Genomic DNA, 17,309 nt, shown 5'->3' on the forward strand with positions numbered 1-17,309 from the left:
AAAAAAGATGTCTCATGTTTCGTGCTCAAGATATGTCATGATTAATTGGTAGGAAAATAGGGTAGTGACAAACAAAAGAACATTATTAAAAATGATGTCAAACGTTTGGACTAAGATCAAAATATTATATATCAAGGATAAAATCTGAGTCAACCCAAACATAGAGGGTGTAATTTACATATTACTTTACCCCACACACACACATATATATATATATATATATATATATATATATATATATATATATATATATATATATATATATATTGTTTCCACAGGACCACAGGCACCTGCACAGCACAGGTGACAGGACTATGATACAAAAGGGTTCACATTTAAAAGCTCACACTTCTAATTTTTATTAAACCATTCCTCACAGTATTGCTCAACAACCCATTCACTTATTTTTGGCTAGTATGCAAGTAAAACCATTCCTCACAATACCACTCAACAACATGTCAGAGTTTCAACATTTGATCCAATACCTTCAATGTACCTAAAATATGAACATAAATATCGAGAAGAGGAATTTTCCTTGTGCCTTTAGTAGTATCATTTCAGGGAGTTCTCAATATCGATCACAAACCGATACCTCACGTCTCTCTTTATTAGCCTCTGAAGAGCTTCATTTGCATAGTGAATTGGAATTACTTCTATGTTTGGGTAAATTTTATGAGCACTACAAAAGTCTATCATTTCTTGTGTCGACTTTGTACCACCTGTAACGCTACCAGAAACGGTTTTCATTCCTGTCAAAAGATCAATGAATGTTGTTCAATATTACACTCAAGTCTAGAAAGCTATCACCAACTAAAAGAGTTCTTAAAATTCCATTAAACTCTTCAAAACTGACAGTTTTCAAAGTACCTATGTTAAGGCTTGCAGGATGGAATTTGACTTCACTAGGGAATCCCACTAGGACCAAAACACCACCAGTTTTCAACAGTGACATGTATGGATCAAAGGGGTGATCACCAGCTGCAGTGTCAATTATAAAGTCTAATGACTTAGCCTCGGCCTGTAAATAGCATGCTAACAATCAATACAACAATCCATAAAGATAGGTAAACAATTTCAATATTGCTAATGTTAATAGGACAACAAATGCTCTATAATCAGGATTGGAAAATCATAGTGAGAATGATGATAAGGTACGATACTGTTGCTCATGGTTCAATTTCTTAAATAATGGCCAAGATTCAGAAATGGATATTGAACTAGGGCCTACTGATGTGGAAAATCAGGCCATGCCCCTTGTAAGACTTCTTGTCATGTGTTTTTTTTTTTTTTTCAATAAATTCAGCTTGTTCATAAAATTAAAAAATCTTTATAAGAAATTTTATGTAAATCTACCTTCATTTGCTCTTGGTCAGATGAGACCACAAATTTGTCTGCACCAAGCAAAGTTAGAGCTTCCTCTTTCTTGGATATGCTAGTGCTGAGAACAGTCACATTCAACCCAAACGCCTTCCCAAACTTCACTGCCATGTGACCAAGACCTCCAAGTCCAATCACTCCCAGAGATTTACCAGGTTGGTTCATCTTATGGCGTATCATGGGACTGTACACCGTGATTCCAGCACAAAGCAAAGGAGCTGCTGAAGCCAATGGATAGTCATCAGGTAACCTGAAGCAGTACCTGCAAGACCAAAACTAATATTCTTAATTTGTGAAAAACTTGCCAAATCCCATGAGTATAAAGCTAAAAGGTCACAATTATCACATCAAATTATCAAATTCAGCAGAAACATTTATTTAAACCAGGGTTTTGTTTTTGGGTGGGGGGTGGTTCATATCATTATGTAATAGTGAATTTTGCATCTGTAGGAAAATGAAGAAAGAGAATACAGTAGCATCAAAGAAAACTTACCTATCATGAACAACAATATAGCTGGAATATCCTCCTTTTGTAATAGTACCATCATCATCCACCCCATTAAAGGTTGAAACTCGTCTTTTTTCGCAATTAACCTCTTCTTCATCGTTACAATACTCACAATCTCTACATGAATTGACATAAGTTCCTACTCCAACGTGGTCACCAACTTTGAAGCGGTTAACATTAGAACCGACCTCTTGCACAATGCCAACAATCTCATGTCTGGTGTGCAAATATTAAATTTATATCAATTCATAAAAATCTAAAACTTCTCATAGTATACAGTTTGCCCACTTACCCAGGCACCAAAGGATACTTCGAATCCCCATGTCCATTCCTGGTCCAAATAACATCAGCATAACAAACTCCACAGTGTGTAATTTTTATTGAAACATCATCACTCCTTACAGCCCTGATCAGAACATTTCCCAAGTTAATTCTTGATCAGAACAAACAGCATATAACAATCAAGCAGTGCAAATTTCAAACATTATTAATCATGGTTCTCAAAATCATATTAGAACTCAGGCATGCGATAATTTTTGTCAACTAATGATATGGCAAACAACATTTGGAATCCAAGTAGAAATTCTATTCTTTTTCTTAAAAAATGACATCACCTATTTGATATTTGATAAAAGAGTAGGTGCAATGGTTTTGCTACTACCGAGTGCATAGACAAATCAAGAAATGTTGACTTTAGCACCCCCAAAATAAAATTATCCAAGAAAAGTTGAAATGAGAACAAACACTATGAGGCCTGTTTGGTCGCTCAATAAAATTTGATGGCTCCACTCATATTTCTAAACGCTTTTTCATGAACAAATCCAATACTTTGAATTGGCAATTCAAGATTTACGTACCATTATCAAAACTAATTTGAAGTGAGGACAATTCATGAAAGTGGGGCTGACTATGTTGCAGAAATGGCTTCAATTTCGTTATTTATTTATTTATTTTTATAGCCCTCTTCAAGATGATGGATTTGTTTGTGTAAACATAGAGGCTTCTTATATATATACCTGCGGTTGAAGCTGTAAGGTGATAAAACGCCAGATGCATCTCTTGCTGCCCATCCAAGGCAATCTTCATTTGCACTCAAGGAACTCATTTTTCACTGGTTTACCATAAAGCAATCAAATATCAGCTTATAATAAAATCAAGAAATTGACTTTCTAGCATAAAACAAAACTGTGAATAATGGCAACTTATATTTACTTCAAAAGAGGAAACAAAATTAAGTGCCAAAGGCTGTGTATACTATATATATCATAAAAAGGTACTGTATTTAACAGATTTCAGATTGAAACACATGAATTGCTATTCAGTTTGTGTTGGCTTACCAGAGAGAGAGAGAGAATATTACTCCAGTCCAAAGATCCAAACCAAGTAAGACAACTTTTAATAGGTTTAATAGTATCACTATTCGTACGCCAATTCAAACTCTTGTAAAAGTGTCCTATAAATAGGTGGACAAGATGATTTCACAGAACTTTATCTTACACCCACTACATTCGATCCTTAGTTCAGTAACCCATTTACCAATCCACCCTGTATAAAATTAAAAAAAAAGTGATTAATACACGTGCAAAGTTTAGCCACAAAATTAGTTATAGCATAAAACTATAACTTTACTTAATATTTTTTTATTAGAGATGAATTTTAATAATTTTACTGTTGGATTACATTTTCTTCTTACATTCTTCATATTTGTAAAATTTCTAAAAAATTAAAAATCAATAGTTATGTCATCAATAAATTTTTTAAATTGCATATTCTTGTAGTTTGAAATTATGTATAAAATATAAATTTATAAATCCTAAAATATAAGTCAATAAATTATATAGTAAATAATATTTAATTGGCACAAAATTTAACATATATATATTAAGAATGTAAAAAAATTATAATTTAACAGTAAAATTTTCAAATTATAAATATTTAATTTTGTAGCTAAAATTTGTTCTTAACACGATACATTTTCCTTTAACAAATAACCGGTCAATGGCGTGTAAAAAAAAAAAAACCAATGAATTAAATTATTTATTGCATTTTGACAATAATTTAAAGTACTAAATTTACGTTATTAATCACGGGCACCCCGTCCCGACACTGACGTAGGCAGTGACCTCGGGACACTGACGTAGGCAGTGACCACCTCAAGCTATTTTTAAGGCAAAGCATCTAGGTGGCCACTTGCCAAAATCTATCAGCTCTATAATTTCCATACAAATACAAAATACATCATTGCATAGGATTCAGATCCTCTAGAGTTCCTAGGGTACTCTACCAAGTAGAGTTCATTAAATGATTTATCCTTCATTCTATTTATTACATATGCAATGGGATTCAGATCCTCTAGAGTTCCTAGGATACTCTACCAAGTAGAGTTCATTAAATCTTAACCACTCTTTAATGATTTAATGGTCTAGATTTTGCCATGTCAGCATTTCATTAATAATATTCTTGAAATAATAAAATAATTTTGTAAACAAAACAATTAAGATGATTGTTAATGAAATGCTGACATGGCAAAATCTAGACCATTAAATCATTAAAGAGTGGTTAGGATTTAATGAACTCTACTTGGTAGAGTACCCTAGGAACTCTAGAGGATCTGAATCCCATTGCATATGTAATAAATAGAATGAAGGATAAATCATTGCATACGTAATAAATGAGGATAATGTTAACATGTATAGCTTAAGTCAATTTCCCACCAATCAGATTCAGCACTGTTGCCAAATACAAAGTCAATCATTGCATACGTAATAAATAAGGATAACGTTAGCATGTGCTGCTTAAGCATTAGCAGTGTTTAAACAACATTGTTTAGGCAACCATTGTTGTTACCGGCGTTTAAATAATAATTTTTAATATTTAAATAACATTATATTTATTTTTATAAATTTTTTATTTATACATATTTTTAAAAAATTATAATAATATTATTAAAAGGCTAATAAATTGACTATTTAATAGTCAATTTAGCAACCAATCCCTTTAAAATAGCTTCTACAGCAAAGAAGCTAAAAATAAAAGTATTTGAGTTTAAGCTACAGTGGTTTATTATCTATATCAACGATTTGAGTTTTGAACTCAAAACAAAAAATAATATTTTAATATAGTATTAAAAAAAAATTTAATGTATTGATGATTGTGATTATTGGTTATTGAGTTAGATATATTATTTTAATGTATTGAATGTTAATATAAAACTTATGTTGTATGGTGTATTATAAAGTGAGTTGTTAAAATAGATAAAGTAGTATTTTGAATTGTTAAAAGTTAAATTTATTAGATACTTTACTGTGAATGCTCTAAGTCAATTTTCTCTAGTTGATAAACTATATAAAAAAAAATTAACACCAATTGTATAAGAAATATAAAAATTTGTTAAAAAAATTATTTGTTTTATCATTTTTCCATAAAATATTTCTAAAAATAGTTCTTTTTTTAAGAAAATTCTAAAAACAATTTTGAAATCAATACTTAGAGCATTTTTTTAACATTTTCCATTAAAAACATATATGATCCTGCCACTGCCACAGGAGTGAGTCTTTTTGATAATCTGCAATATATAAAATTAAACCGAAGAGGACAAGAAAGGTAATCCACCTTACAAATAGACTCAATAACAAGAGGGAGATTACCATTATTGAAATAAAAGACTTAGAAGGAGATCAGAGAGAATTTGGCAGTTTCATGTGCTGCTGCATTGTCCAATCTCCAAACCCAACTAAACTTAGCAGAACAAAAACAAAGAGAAAGACTACAGATGAGTGAGTCTAGTACTTACTACAATCATTTCTACAATTTTCTCACAACTTATTTATGAGACGACCTATGAGTACTACAATTATTAACTGTCAATAAATCAATCATTTTTTTTCCCGCCACTTTCAACTCGTTACATAAGCAAGTTGTAACCAAAGTTATTGAAATTTTTTGGCAGTAGACTTACTCCTGCCACTGCCACTTTCCCATTTCTCCAAAGGGGAGAGCCCATGCTGGGCCCAACATCGTTACTACAACAGTACAACTTGGAGTTGTTCATGGGAAGCTTTCTTGATGCAGTCACCAGTCACATATCCACTGTGGTAATGGTGTTCATTTATCGGATCTGATGACCGTCTAGGTACTGAAATTTTGGGTAACTTATTTACATATTATTTATTAAAAAAAAAAGTGATTTTTGGTCATTTTTATATTAAATACATGACAAAAAAGTTAAAAGTTAACCCTTTTTTATGTTAAAAGTTAAATTATTTGCGAAAAAGACATACAAAAAGTTTGTTTTTTTTGCATTTTTCCCAGACCCCAGACATACGCTTAATCCAATTCACCTATTCCTAACTATTTGAGTTTTTGGAATTAACGTATGGTAATTTACCATGGTAACGTGTTCTCTCTGCTTCCCAAGCAACAGCGAAAAATTGCATTCCACTCTCAATTACTTATCTATTTTTTATGAATCTCATGTTTTTATCTGCATCGGCCTAGCGCACTCAAGTATCTCTATATGACTATATGATAGTTTTTACTAGATACTTCATTTTTAACATATAGAGTCCGTTTGGATAGAACTTATTGCTGAAAACTGAAAACTGAAAACACTGTACAAAAATAATTTTTTAATGTGTAAAAATTACTGTTCATCCCAAAAAGTACTGTTCATTGGCCTAAAATCACTGTTCATGGCCAATGAACAGTGACACATGCGCGTGGAAAAAAAAAAAAAAAAAAAAAAAAACGGCCAGACGTGGACGCAACTGTGCTATCCAAACGCCCTCATAATTAGTCGCAACTCCGCCTGATGCGCGGAAATATTTTGGCAGTTTATAATGAATATAATATATAATTTATTTTTAAAAATATTTATAAGATCATAAATTAGAATTAGTAATATGTAATAATGTGTTTTTCTTATAAGTGAATTTAATTTTAAATATATTAAACTATTAATTAAGAAATGTTTTTTTTAATATAACCCTTTACCAAACCAACAAAGAGTAATGATTTTTTTCCTAAAATAAACACTCATATTGCTTTCTTTTCTTAAATAATGAATTTTGTGTTCTTTATAAATAAAAAATTATATATATTATTACTTTATTTTTATATTAAAATTTTCATCCACTCATATTATGAGCTAATTTGCTAGTGATAAAATGCAAGAGCTTTTCCAATGATGACAGTTAGAAATGAATGATAATAGAGTTTTCCCACCATTAAAAAAAATTTCAATCTATCTTTAATCTCAAACAAATATATCTCTTATGAAATTTACAAAGTAGGATCATGATCTCTCTTCTTGAATATATTACTTGTACTAATACATTCATAAATATATACTGAATCAAAACATACCCATATGAAGTTGTTTTGCAAGCAAACAAAACATAATATCAATCGTCGCTTAATAATGATTAATTGGATCAATTAGGAAAACAATTTGTTGTTAATAATCTATGGACATTATTTTTCTCTGTAGAAACTACAACCATTCCTCTTCATATGAAGAGGAATGTGTAAAGTCAATCTATATATATATATATATATATATATATAATATTGTCAACAAAATTTAGGAATAAAAAATAAATAAGAAAAAGAATAATTATACAGCTAATGATGGGGCGAATGAGATAGCGTAACATAATATTACTTTAAAAAAAATGCTACGTCCACAACATTCTTACAACATTTTCACAATAAATAATAAATGGATAGTTGTTATTGGTTCAAATTTGAACCTAATACTAAGATTACTTTTTTGCCCCAACAATAACAATCAGTAACAACTTGCCACTTAAGATTTGTTGTGAAAATATTTGTGGACATATCATTTCTCAACCAAAAAAAAAAAACTGTTCCCACAAGCACATGCACGGGTGACGGGACTATGATACAAAAGGGTTCACAATTTAAAAGTGACAGGACTACGATACAAGAGGGTTCTCAATTTAAAAGTTCACACTTATGATTTTTATTAACCACTACTCACAATATTGCTCAGCAACCCATTGAAATATTCAGGCTAGTATGCAAGTAAAACCATTCCTCACAATACCACTCAACAGCCAATTCACTTATTTCAGGCTAGTTGACCACTTGCATGATGCAGAAGATCAACACCAGACGCTTTTATACAAGCAAATGCTCACCATCCATCCACGAAGAGCCAATCACTTTATGCTTTTGAGTTTCAATATTTGATCCAATACCTTCACTGTACCTAAAATATGAACATACATATCGAGAAGAGGAATTTTCCTTGTGCCTTTTGCAGTATCATTTCAGGGAGTTCTCAATATCAATCACAAACCGATACCTCACGTCTCTCTTTATTAGCCTCTCAAGAGCTTCATTTGCATAGTGAATTGGAATTACTTCTATTTTTGGGTAAACTTTATGAGCAGCACAGAAGTCTATCATTTCTTGTGTCAACTTTGTACCACCTGTAACGCTACCAGAAACGGTTTTCATTCCTGTCAAAGGATCAATAAATGTTGTTCAATATTACACTCAAGTCTAGAAATCTATCTCCAACTAAAAGAGTTCTTAAAATTGCATTAAACTGTTCAAAACTAAAAGTTGTCGAAGTACCTATGTTAAGGCTTGCAGGATGGAATTTGACTTCACTTGGGAATGCCACTAGGGCCAGAACGCCACCAGTTTTCAACAGTGACATGTATGGATCAAATGGGTGATCACCAGCTGCTGTGTCAATTATAAAGTCTAATGACTTAGCCTCGGCCTGTATATAGCATGGTAACAGATCAATACAACAATACATAGATAGGTAAACTATTTCAGTATTGCTAATTTGGCAAAAAATGCTCTATAATTAGGATTGGAAAATCAGAGTGAGAGCAATGATAAGGTACGATACTGTTGCTCGTGGTTCAATTTCTTGAATAATGGCCACAGATTCAGTGATGAATATTGAATTAGGGCCTACTGATGTGGAAAATCATGCCATGCCGCTTGTAAGACTTGTCATGCGTGCGTGTGTTTTATTTTTCAATAGATTTAGCTTGTTCATAAAATTAAAAAGCTTTATAAGAAGTTTTATGTAAATCTACCTTCATCTGCTCTTGGTCAGATGAGACCACAAATTTGTCTGCACCAAGCAAAGTTAGAGCTTCCTCTTTCTTGGAAATGCTAGTGCTGAGAATAGTCACATTCAACCCAAAAGCCTTTCCAAACTTCACGGCCATGTGACCAAGACCTCCAAGTCCAATCACGCCTAGAGATTTACCAGGTTGATTCATCTTGTGGCGTATCATGGGACTGTACACGGTAATTCCAGCACAAAGCAAAGGAGCTGCTGAAGCCAATGGATAGCCATCAGGTATCCTGAAGCAGTACCTGCAAGACCAAAACTTGCCAAATCTCATGAGTATAAAGCTAAAAGGCCAAAATTATCACATCAAATTATCAAATTTAACAGACACGTTTATTTAAACCAGGGTTTTTTTTTTGGGGGGGAGTGGTTGTATTATTATGTAATAGTGAATTTTGCATTTATAGGAAAATGAAGATAGAGAATACAGTAGCATCAAGGAATACTTACCTATCATGGACAACAATATAGCTGGAATATCCTCCTTTTGTAATAGTACCATCATCATCCACCCCATTAAAGGTTAAAACTAATCCTTTTACGCAATAAACTTCTTCTTCATCGTTACAGCACTCACAATCTCTACATGAATTGACATAAGTTCCTACTCCAACATGGTCACCAACTTTGAAGCGGTTAACATTAGAACCGACCTCTTTCACAATGCCAACAATCTCATGTCTGGTGTGCAAATATTTCATTTATATCAGTTCATAGAATTCTTAAACTTCTCATAGTATACACAGTTTGTCCACTTACCCAGGCACCAAAGGATACTTTGAATCCCCATGTTCATTCCTGGTCCAAGCTACATCAGCATAACAAACTCCACAGTGTGTAATTTTTATTGAAACATCATCACTCCTTAGAGCCCTGATCAGAAAATTTCCCAAGTTAATCCTTGATCAAAACAAATTGCATTTAAAATCAAGCAATGCAAATTTCAAACATTATTAATCATGGTTCTTAAAACCATATGAGAACTTAGGCATAGGATCATTATTGTCAACTAATGAAATGGAAAACAACATTTGAAATTCACTTTCAGGTGAAATTTTTAATAATTTCCATTAACTTTATCAAGTTATTTCCATTATGAACATGAAAGAGAATAAAAATACCTAAACAAAATGACACAATGTACAAAGAGGACGATATCTATGTGCATTCAAGAACAAAGTTTTTTCTTTTCTTTTGCTTGTTTTATGCATGTAAGTCAAGAAAGGAATCATCCATCATCATATAATTCTGTAAGAATAGTATGGTCTACTGCATTATATGCATGTGCGAGTGAACTTGACTGTTAATCCATGCTTCATAGGGCATTATATGATCAGTCATTGGATAAAAAACTTGCTTGGCAAGATATTTTTGGGATTTAAAATAATAAAAATAATATGAAGTGGGGGTAAAAGCAAGAGTATAAGATCTGTAAGGCATGCTCAACGAAACAATATCCAAGTAGAAATTCTTTTCTTTTTCTTAAAAAATTACATCAACTATTTGACATTTGAGAAAAGGTCAAGAAAGTAGGTGAAATGATTTTGCTACTACCTATTGCATAGACAAATCAAGCAATGATGACTTTAGCACCCCAAAATAAAATTATTCAAGAAAAGTTGAAATGAGAACAAACACTTGAGGCCTGTTTGGTCGCTCGATAAAATTTAATGCCTCCACTCATATTTCTGAACACTTTTTCATGAACAAATCCAATATTTTGAATTGGCAAATGGACCATCATCAAAAGTAATTTTAAGTGAGGGCATTTCATGAAAGTAGAATAGAATATGTTACAGAGATGGCTTCAATTTTGTTTTATTTTTTTTATAGCCCCCTTCAAGATGATGGATTTGTATGTTAAAACAATGGATGGCAAGTGTTTCCTTAATAAATAATGTGTAAACATAGAGGCTTCTTTTTTTTCCTTCCATTAAAGACGAGTAATCTTTTTTTTTTTTTACCCCTAAAAAAAATTGAACTAAATATATACCTGCGGTTGAAGCTGTAAGGTGATAAAAAGCCAGATGCATCTCTTGCTGCCCATCCAAGACAATCTTCATTTGCACTCAAGGAGCTCATTGTTCACTGGTTTAACATAAAGGAATCAAATATCATCTTATAAGACATGTACACACTGAATATTGGCACCATATATCACTTCAAATCATAGCCTGAACGTATTCAAATCATTAAAAAAATAAAAATAAAATAAAAATAAAAAGGTAATGACTAACAGATTACCGATTGAAATACATGAACTAAGTTTGTGTTGACTTACATGAAAGAGAAAGAGAATATACTTCAAAGTTCAAAGACCAATCCAAGTAAGACTAACTAAACAGGTTTGATAGTTTAGTAACTCAATGAAATCAACCTCTTAGCCTCCTATTTGTAGGTAGACAAAATGATTCCACAGCTCTTTACCTTACACCCGACTACATTCGATCATTAGTTCAGTAATCCATTTACTAGTCCACCTATAAATTAACAAAGAAACCTCACTATATTACCATTTTATTAAACAAAGAACAAATCAATCATATTGTTTATTGCATTATGATAATAATCACCTCCACTGGTATAGCGCAGCCCCAATAATAAGGGCACATTGACGTAGGCAGTGACATCCTTGAACTTTGAAGGTAAACCTTTTAGGTGGTCGTCCCACCAATCAGATTCAGCTTACATATATATACGTGTGTGTTTCTCAACAACAACAACAAAAAAAAAAGATTCAGCTTACATACAAATGAAGGTTATCCACATTACTTCAAGTCAAGTTTTGTTGTTTTGTAACGTGTGTACAAACTGTGTAGATGAGAGTGTCCGTAATAATAAACACATTGGTCTTCAAATTAATACAATACATAATTATATTGACTAAGGGTCCTGTTAATATTAATATATAGATACACACTTAGAGTATTTATTGATGGACTATTTTTAAAAAGTTTCAGTACAATTTTCATGAAAAATATAAAAAATTGTAAATAAATAAATAAATAAAATAAAAATTATATTTTTTCTTCTTCTTAAAAAGTTTTTAAAAATATTTCCGCACATCAGTTAACTTTCTCCTTACGTTAATAAATGATTACGACACTTTGCCCATTTCTCCAAAGGTGAGAGCTCATACTGGGCCCAAGACCTTCTGTACAACTAGAAATTTTTTTATTTTTTTTGTTTTTGATCAAGGTACATCTAGAAGTTTTAAGACTATGCTTTCTCCACGCATTCACATCGACAGTCGGACATTATATCCATTATGGTAATGGTTTTCATTCATTAATAGTTTTAGGTTTTTGTGATTAACGGTGGTAACTAGTTGTAGACTTGTGCAATGCATGAGAATAGATAATTACTTTATAATTTTAATATAAATATAATTTGTTCTCCTAAATTTGTTGAAAATAATTTGTTCTATCAAAAATTTAAGAGAAATTTTATGTCAACAATAATTTCACAATACTTTCACAACAAATCATACATAGTAGATTATTATTAATTATTATTGATTGGCAAAAAGTAATTTTAGTGTAGATTTAAATTAGAACTAATAACAATTTACCAACTATGACTCGTGAAAACGTTGTAGACGTAATACTTCTCAAAAATTAAATAATTTCTAAAATTATTTTTCATCTCAATATCTCTACAAATACAAATATATCATTCTATTATTTTTGGGTGTATTTGATTGATATTTATCCGTTTTTTAAGTGGTTCATATTCCTTTAAATTATGTTATAGTGCGTTATGTTTTCCTAATTTGGGTTTTTAGTTTTAGATTTTGGATTATGTTATTTTTTTTCAACAACTTGATTTTCTTTTTAGAATTTTCTCCTCTAGTATATCTAGAATACAACTAAAATTTTTTAACTAAGTATTAGCTCAAACAAAAATTAAATCAAAACAATAAGAAAGAGAGAGAGGACTTGTGATAGAAATCTCAATTCAATTCAATCAGTCTTCTTCATATTTTATCCAAATTCAATTTCTTCATATAGCCAAGCATACATTTTTGTGGAATTTCTCACATCCAATTAGTCTTCATGGATTTTGAGGCTTTGTCCAAACTTGGATAATCTTTCACCCTAGTCTTTTTCTTGGTTGTCTATTGCTACCTTATATAGTTTTATACATGTCCATTGACATCAAATTCTACAAATTTGGCAAAAAGTCTTGCAACAAAGGCATCCCATAATATTATCTAAATTTGTTACAATACCAAAAAAAAAGTAACATATCTTGTACTAAGTTATGCATCTACATTCATGTCACAACTAATATGTACGTACAATAGAACTTATTTATGCTACACATATACAAAGATAATTATTTATCCATAATGGAGAATGCATCACACAAATTCACATAAGAGGTATAATATCAGTGGAAAAAAAAATTCATCCATGATTAACGACCACATAAACTATAATAGTAAGACCCCTTTGCGATTCTTTTAATGTATTCTTCACTATTGCTTTGAGATTTTTTTGGTTGCTTTATGGGAACCAACATTGTTGGCACCTGAGATCTCCAATGGCACATCACTAACAAAATTAATTCAAAAAAGTTGAAAAGTATAAGGGAGAATAGGAAAAAATAAACCTTCACTTTAGAGGGACTTTCCAAATTTGCAAGAGTGAGGTGGAGCAATTGCAAATATATATAGACAAAGAATTAGTAGTTTTTTTTTTTTTAATTCTAATAGAGTAGCAATTGAACAGTTTTCATAATTGCTTGATTAGAGAGAAGGAGAGTCATAAAGTTGAAGGAAGTTTGAATTATTATTAAATTGGTTTGATGGAATAATAAATGGAAAGTTAAAAAGTTAGGAAACATTAATTAAGAGATGAAGTTTTTTTTTTTTTGTGATTGAGAAAATGTTAATTTGCAAAAGAAAGGAAAAGAAAAAGAAAAAAAGAAAGTTAGTGGGACTGATGACATCGCTCCATTAAATCCCATCCCTCTTTTGCGGACACAATCAAACTATAACAATAATATATATATATATTTCTATTGATCAGATATCATGAAAATTTTTTCTATACTAATAAAACCTTACTCTATTTTTTTTTTTTTTTTTTAGTATTTGTATTTAATAAAAATTTCCATTGAATTATAAATTCATTAAAGGGTTCTCAGAACCCTGGAAAATTTAGAAACTAAAAAAAGGATCTTTGACAAATGGGTGCATTTGCCCAATTGACACGTTTGAAGGAATCAATGTTGGACTCATTAGATCCTTAGCAATTCATGCAAGAATTGGTCATTGGGGGTTCCTAGAAAGCCCATTTTATGATGTAGCTCAATGAAGCATGACAACAATAAATATATATATATATATATATATATATATATCATGATAACAATGAGAAATTATTCACTCCTAAGGGAGAATCTTCCCTCCGCTCAATGACTCGGTTCCAAAACCAGGTTAACATCAGGTTGGGATTTAATAACTATGTATCAACCATTGCTTTGGAATATTTTTGTCTTATCTTACAGCTCCTTTCATTTGACAACAAAATACATACTTTTCAATTCTTGTTTACAAATAAAATAGTGAATGCACTCTGTAACTATATCACAACTTGGAAAAAATAAGAAGAAACTACAACATGGATGAAGTACGAGTCTTTAGTCTCTTTCTCAAGAAGCTTGAATGGTGAATCTCATCCCAGTGTGGAACAGACCTGGAGAGACGACATACCAACTCAAAGCCTCGAGTTCAAATTAATGTACCATCTTCCAAGAACTGGCCTGCCGCATTCTCTTCCTCTTCATCAATCACCAAGTATGGATTCCTTTCAATCGGCTTAAAGTTATAGAAAATAAACACATAAAAAGCCAAGCTTACACACTCTTCTGTGGCATTGCCAACCCATTCATATCTATAATTCAACCTATAAGCAATTTCCGGAACTGCAACCCTTGTAAAATACAAGTACCCCACCAAAACCATGTAGAATTGCTTGAACAGTTTTAGTTTTTCAAGATTCCTAGCTGCCTTGCCATCTGTTTTGGATGCTTCTCGTAAGAGTCGAATAACCCAAATTATAGGGAAAAAAATGGCACAACAACAGACTACATCAACTAGCAAGAGAGTGCGTTTCCATGTAATGTAAAGAAAAGACCACTCCTTTGTTGTTAGACCTTTTTCCCTCAGAATAACATAAGCTATATTCTCAACAACCTGTAGTGGCATTACAACCATTAAAACCTTCTTCTCTCGGACTTGTAGGTGAGGTTTCAGGAAGCACCACCCTGTGCCTATAAGCACAATGACAGTAAAAAGCAGTACACTTTTGAATAACCCAAAAACATAAAATGCTATATCCCAACCATGAGGAGTGCCCGTTTTTCTCACGTACATATAGTATTCAAAAGCAGATATCATTGAAAGCATCTTGAAGAGAAGTAATGCACCCATAATTGTATGGATTTTTTCAGTAATTGGTCTTTGTTTAATGCATGTGAAGACCCATATAACGAAAAAACTTGTATATATAAGAAATAAGAGAAAATAGAGGATTGGCAAATTGGTTTTTCCTGCAGAAAGGAACTCCTTTTCGCCATGTTTCAAATTGTACATCTCAGTGTGGACATTCATTGATACTTCAAATAACTCGGCCTTGCAATTACAAAAACTCAGAATATATTCGTCGGGTTCATCAACGGCAGTGGAAACATTATAGGCTGATGAGTTGGTGGTGAGCTTTTCAAATGTGGACAACACTTGCACATATTTGCTTGATAAAACACATGAGTGTTTGTTGCGTATGGCCTCCATTACAATTGGGCCCAGAAATGACATTTTGAAAATGTAAAATCCCATGGAATTTAAGTTTAGTTGTGCCTTGTGAGCCTTTGATTTCCATGAGATATCTTTTATTGAAATCAAGGTGTGACCGTCTTCTAAGAACCCGAACTTCTGAAAGGGGATAATTTCTCGGGAGTCATCAACAATGTGTTTGTCATTGATGTCAGATATAGCAAAGGGAATGCATGAAATTATGAGTAAAGCATACGAGACTTGAAGCATAGGATGATGGCTTAGAGGGAAAAAGTTGAAGATTTCCATAGAGTAAATATGGGACTGAAATTCAAAAATGAAAAAATGGCATCCAAAGGTAGAGAACGAATAATCTTATATGTTGCTAAAGGTGGTTCAAACTGAAAACAATGATTTGCAGATTGCTGTGTTTGGTTGGATATGGATGGCTCATAAGTGGTAACAGCAAAAGAGAAGAACGGTTTGCCTTGGTTTGGCTTGCTTTGGTTTTATGGTTAGTTTGTTTTGGTTGTTGTAGTAGGGAGGTTTTCTTTTACTAGTTTATTTTGGGTCTTCCTTTGTAATTTGTGTTTTGTTTCTATAAATATAAGCTGAATTACCACAGAAAAAAAAATAATAAAAAAAAATGAAAAATAACGGTTTGCCAAATAATTGGAAGAGAGACTGAACAATCTCATACATGTATCAATTCTATACTCATAAAGTTATAGTTCGAAAGGATAATATTAGCAAAGAAGTTTTTTGTTCTTTTCGCTAAATTTTCATGTAATTTTTTTTTTTTTTTTACAATAAAACCATAAATTTCATTACTGGAATTAGTGATATCAAATGCTTTTTGTAAATAATATAATGTGTGGTTAGAATATGTTTCTAGTGCTTTTTTATAAATGGTCATCTTCTATATGTCTTGAATGGCTTCAAGAGAAAGTAGATATAAGTAAATTTGTTACTTAGGGCACGTTTGGTAGACTGTAATAGTAATTACATAGAAATAAGAATATATATCACAAAGAATACAAGATACTACAATGTAATACTTATTATTATTTATTTGTTTAGTGACAAGTTGACAACACAAGAATAGAACCCTAAAGATAATAGAATGTTTAAATTGTAACATTAAAATAAAACTTAATATATATTTAAGGAAATACAAGCTCTTATAAATATATTTCCCAAAAAATAATATTCTTTAAAATTTAAAAGAAAAGTTAGTTATTTTTTATGACTTTTTATTTTCATAGTTGTTTTGTGTATATAGAAGGTTTGTTTATTTATAAATATATTAATTTTAGAAATCGATACACCTACTAAGAAATAATTATTATAACCTTTTAAGAGCAACAGCATTAGCCCTTCTAAAAGATTTCGTCTATTTTACACACAAAAATTTATTTTTTTCTATTTTACATCATTACTTTTACAAAACACTCATATCAGTTTATCTATTTTACAGGATATTTCAATAAAATATTCATTCTTTCATCAATTTTTTATTA

At 31.3% G+C, this 17,309-nt stretch overlaps 3 protein-coding genes across 4 annotated transcripts; all 3 read right to left on the reverse strand.

Annotated features, from left to right (window-relative positions):
• Window positions 1–326: 326 nt before the first annotated feature.
• On the reverse strand, window positions 327–3,328 carry LOC142613484 (putative cinnamyl alcohol dehydrogenase 1). Its single transcript, XM_075785846.1, has 7 exons — window positions 3,246–3,328; window positions 2,902–2,996; window positions 2,178–2,291; window positions 1,871–2,101; window positions 1,354–1,639; window positions 868–1,018; window positions 327–749 (listed from the first exon to the last, which is right to left on the reverse strand). Exons 2-7 carry the CDS (start codon window positions 2,988–2,990, stop codon window positions 553–555), a joined length of 1,068 nt encoding a protein of 355 aa, XP_075641961.1. The 5' UTR covers window positions 2,991–2,996; window positions 3,246–3,328; the 3' UTR covers window positions 327–552.
• A 4,190-nt stretch (window positions 3,329–7,518) lies between these two features.
• Window positions 7,519–11,457, reverse strand: LOC142613486 (putative cinnamyl alcohol dehydrogenase 1). 2 transcript variants are annotated; one of them, XM_075785848.1, is made up of 7 exons: window positions 11,436–11,457; window positions 11,002–11,096; window positions 9,768–9,881; window positions 9,459–9,689; window positions 8,968–9,253; window positions 8,489–8,639; window positions 7,519–8,370 (listed from the first exon to the last, which is right to left on the reverse strand). In XM_075785848.1, the coding sequence occupies exons 2-7, from the start codon at window positions 11,088–11,090 to the stop codon at window positions 8,174–8,176; spliced, it is 1,068 nt and encodes a 355-aa protein (XP_075641963.1). In that variant the 5' UTR covers window positions 11,091–11,096; window positions 11,436–11,457; the 3' UTR covers window positions 7,519–8,173. The 2 variants fall into 2 exon arrangements, with proteins under 2 accessions (XP_075641963.1, XP_075641962.1); XM_075785847.1 differs by lacking the exon at window positions 11,436–11,457 and adding an exon at window positions 11,290–11,429.
• Window positions 11,458–14,745: 3,288 nt separating this feature from the next.
• LOC142612458 (protein CANDIDATE G-PROTEIN COUPLED RECEPTOR 7-like) lies at window positions 14,746–16,098 on the reverse strand. Its single transcript, XM_075784551.1, has 2 exons — window positions 14,866–16,098; window positions 14,746–14,832 (listed from the first exon to the last, which is right to left on the reverse strand). The coding sequence occupies exons 1-2, from the start codon at window positions 16,096–16,098 to the stop codon at window positions 14,746–14,748; spliced, it is 1,320 nt and encodes a 439-aa protein (XP_075640666.1).
• Between the last annotated feature and the right edge of the window lie 1,211 nt (window positions 16,099–17,309).

This window comes from Castanea sativa, chromosome 10 (assembly GCF_040712315.1).
Source record: "Castanea sativa cultivar Marrone di Chiusa Pesio chromosome 10, ASM4071231v1".
NCBI lineage: Eukaryota > Viridiplantae > Streptophyta > Magnoliopsida > Fagales > Fagaceae > Castanea > Castanea sativa.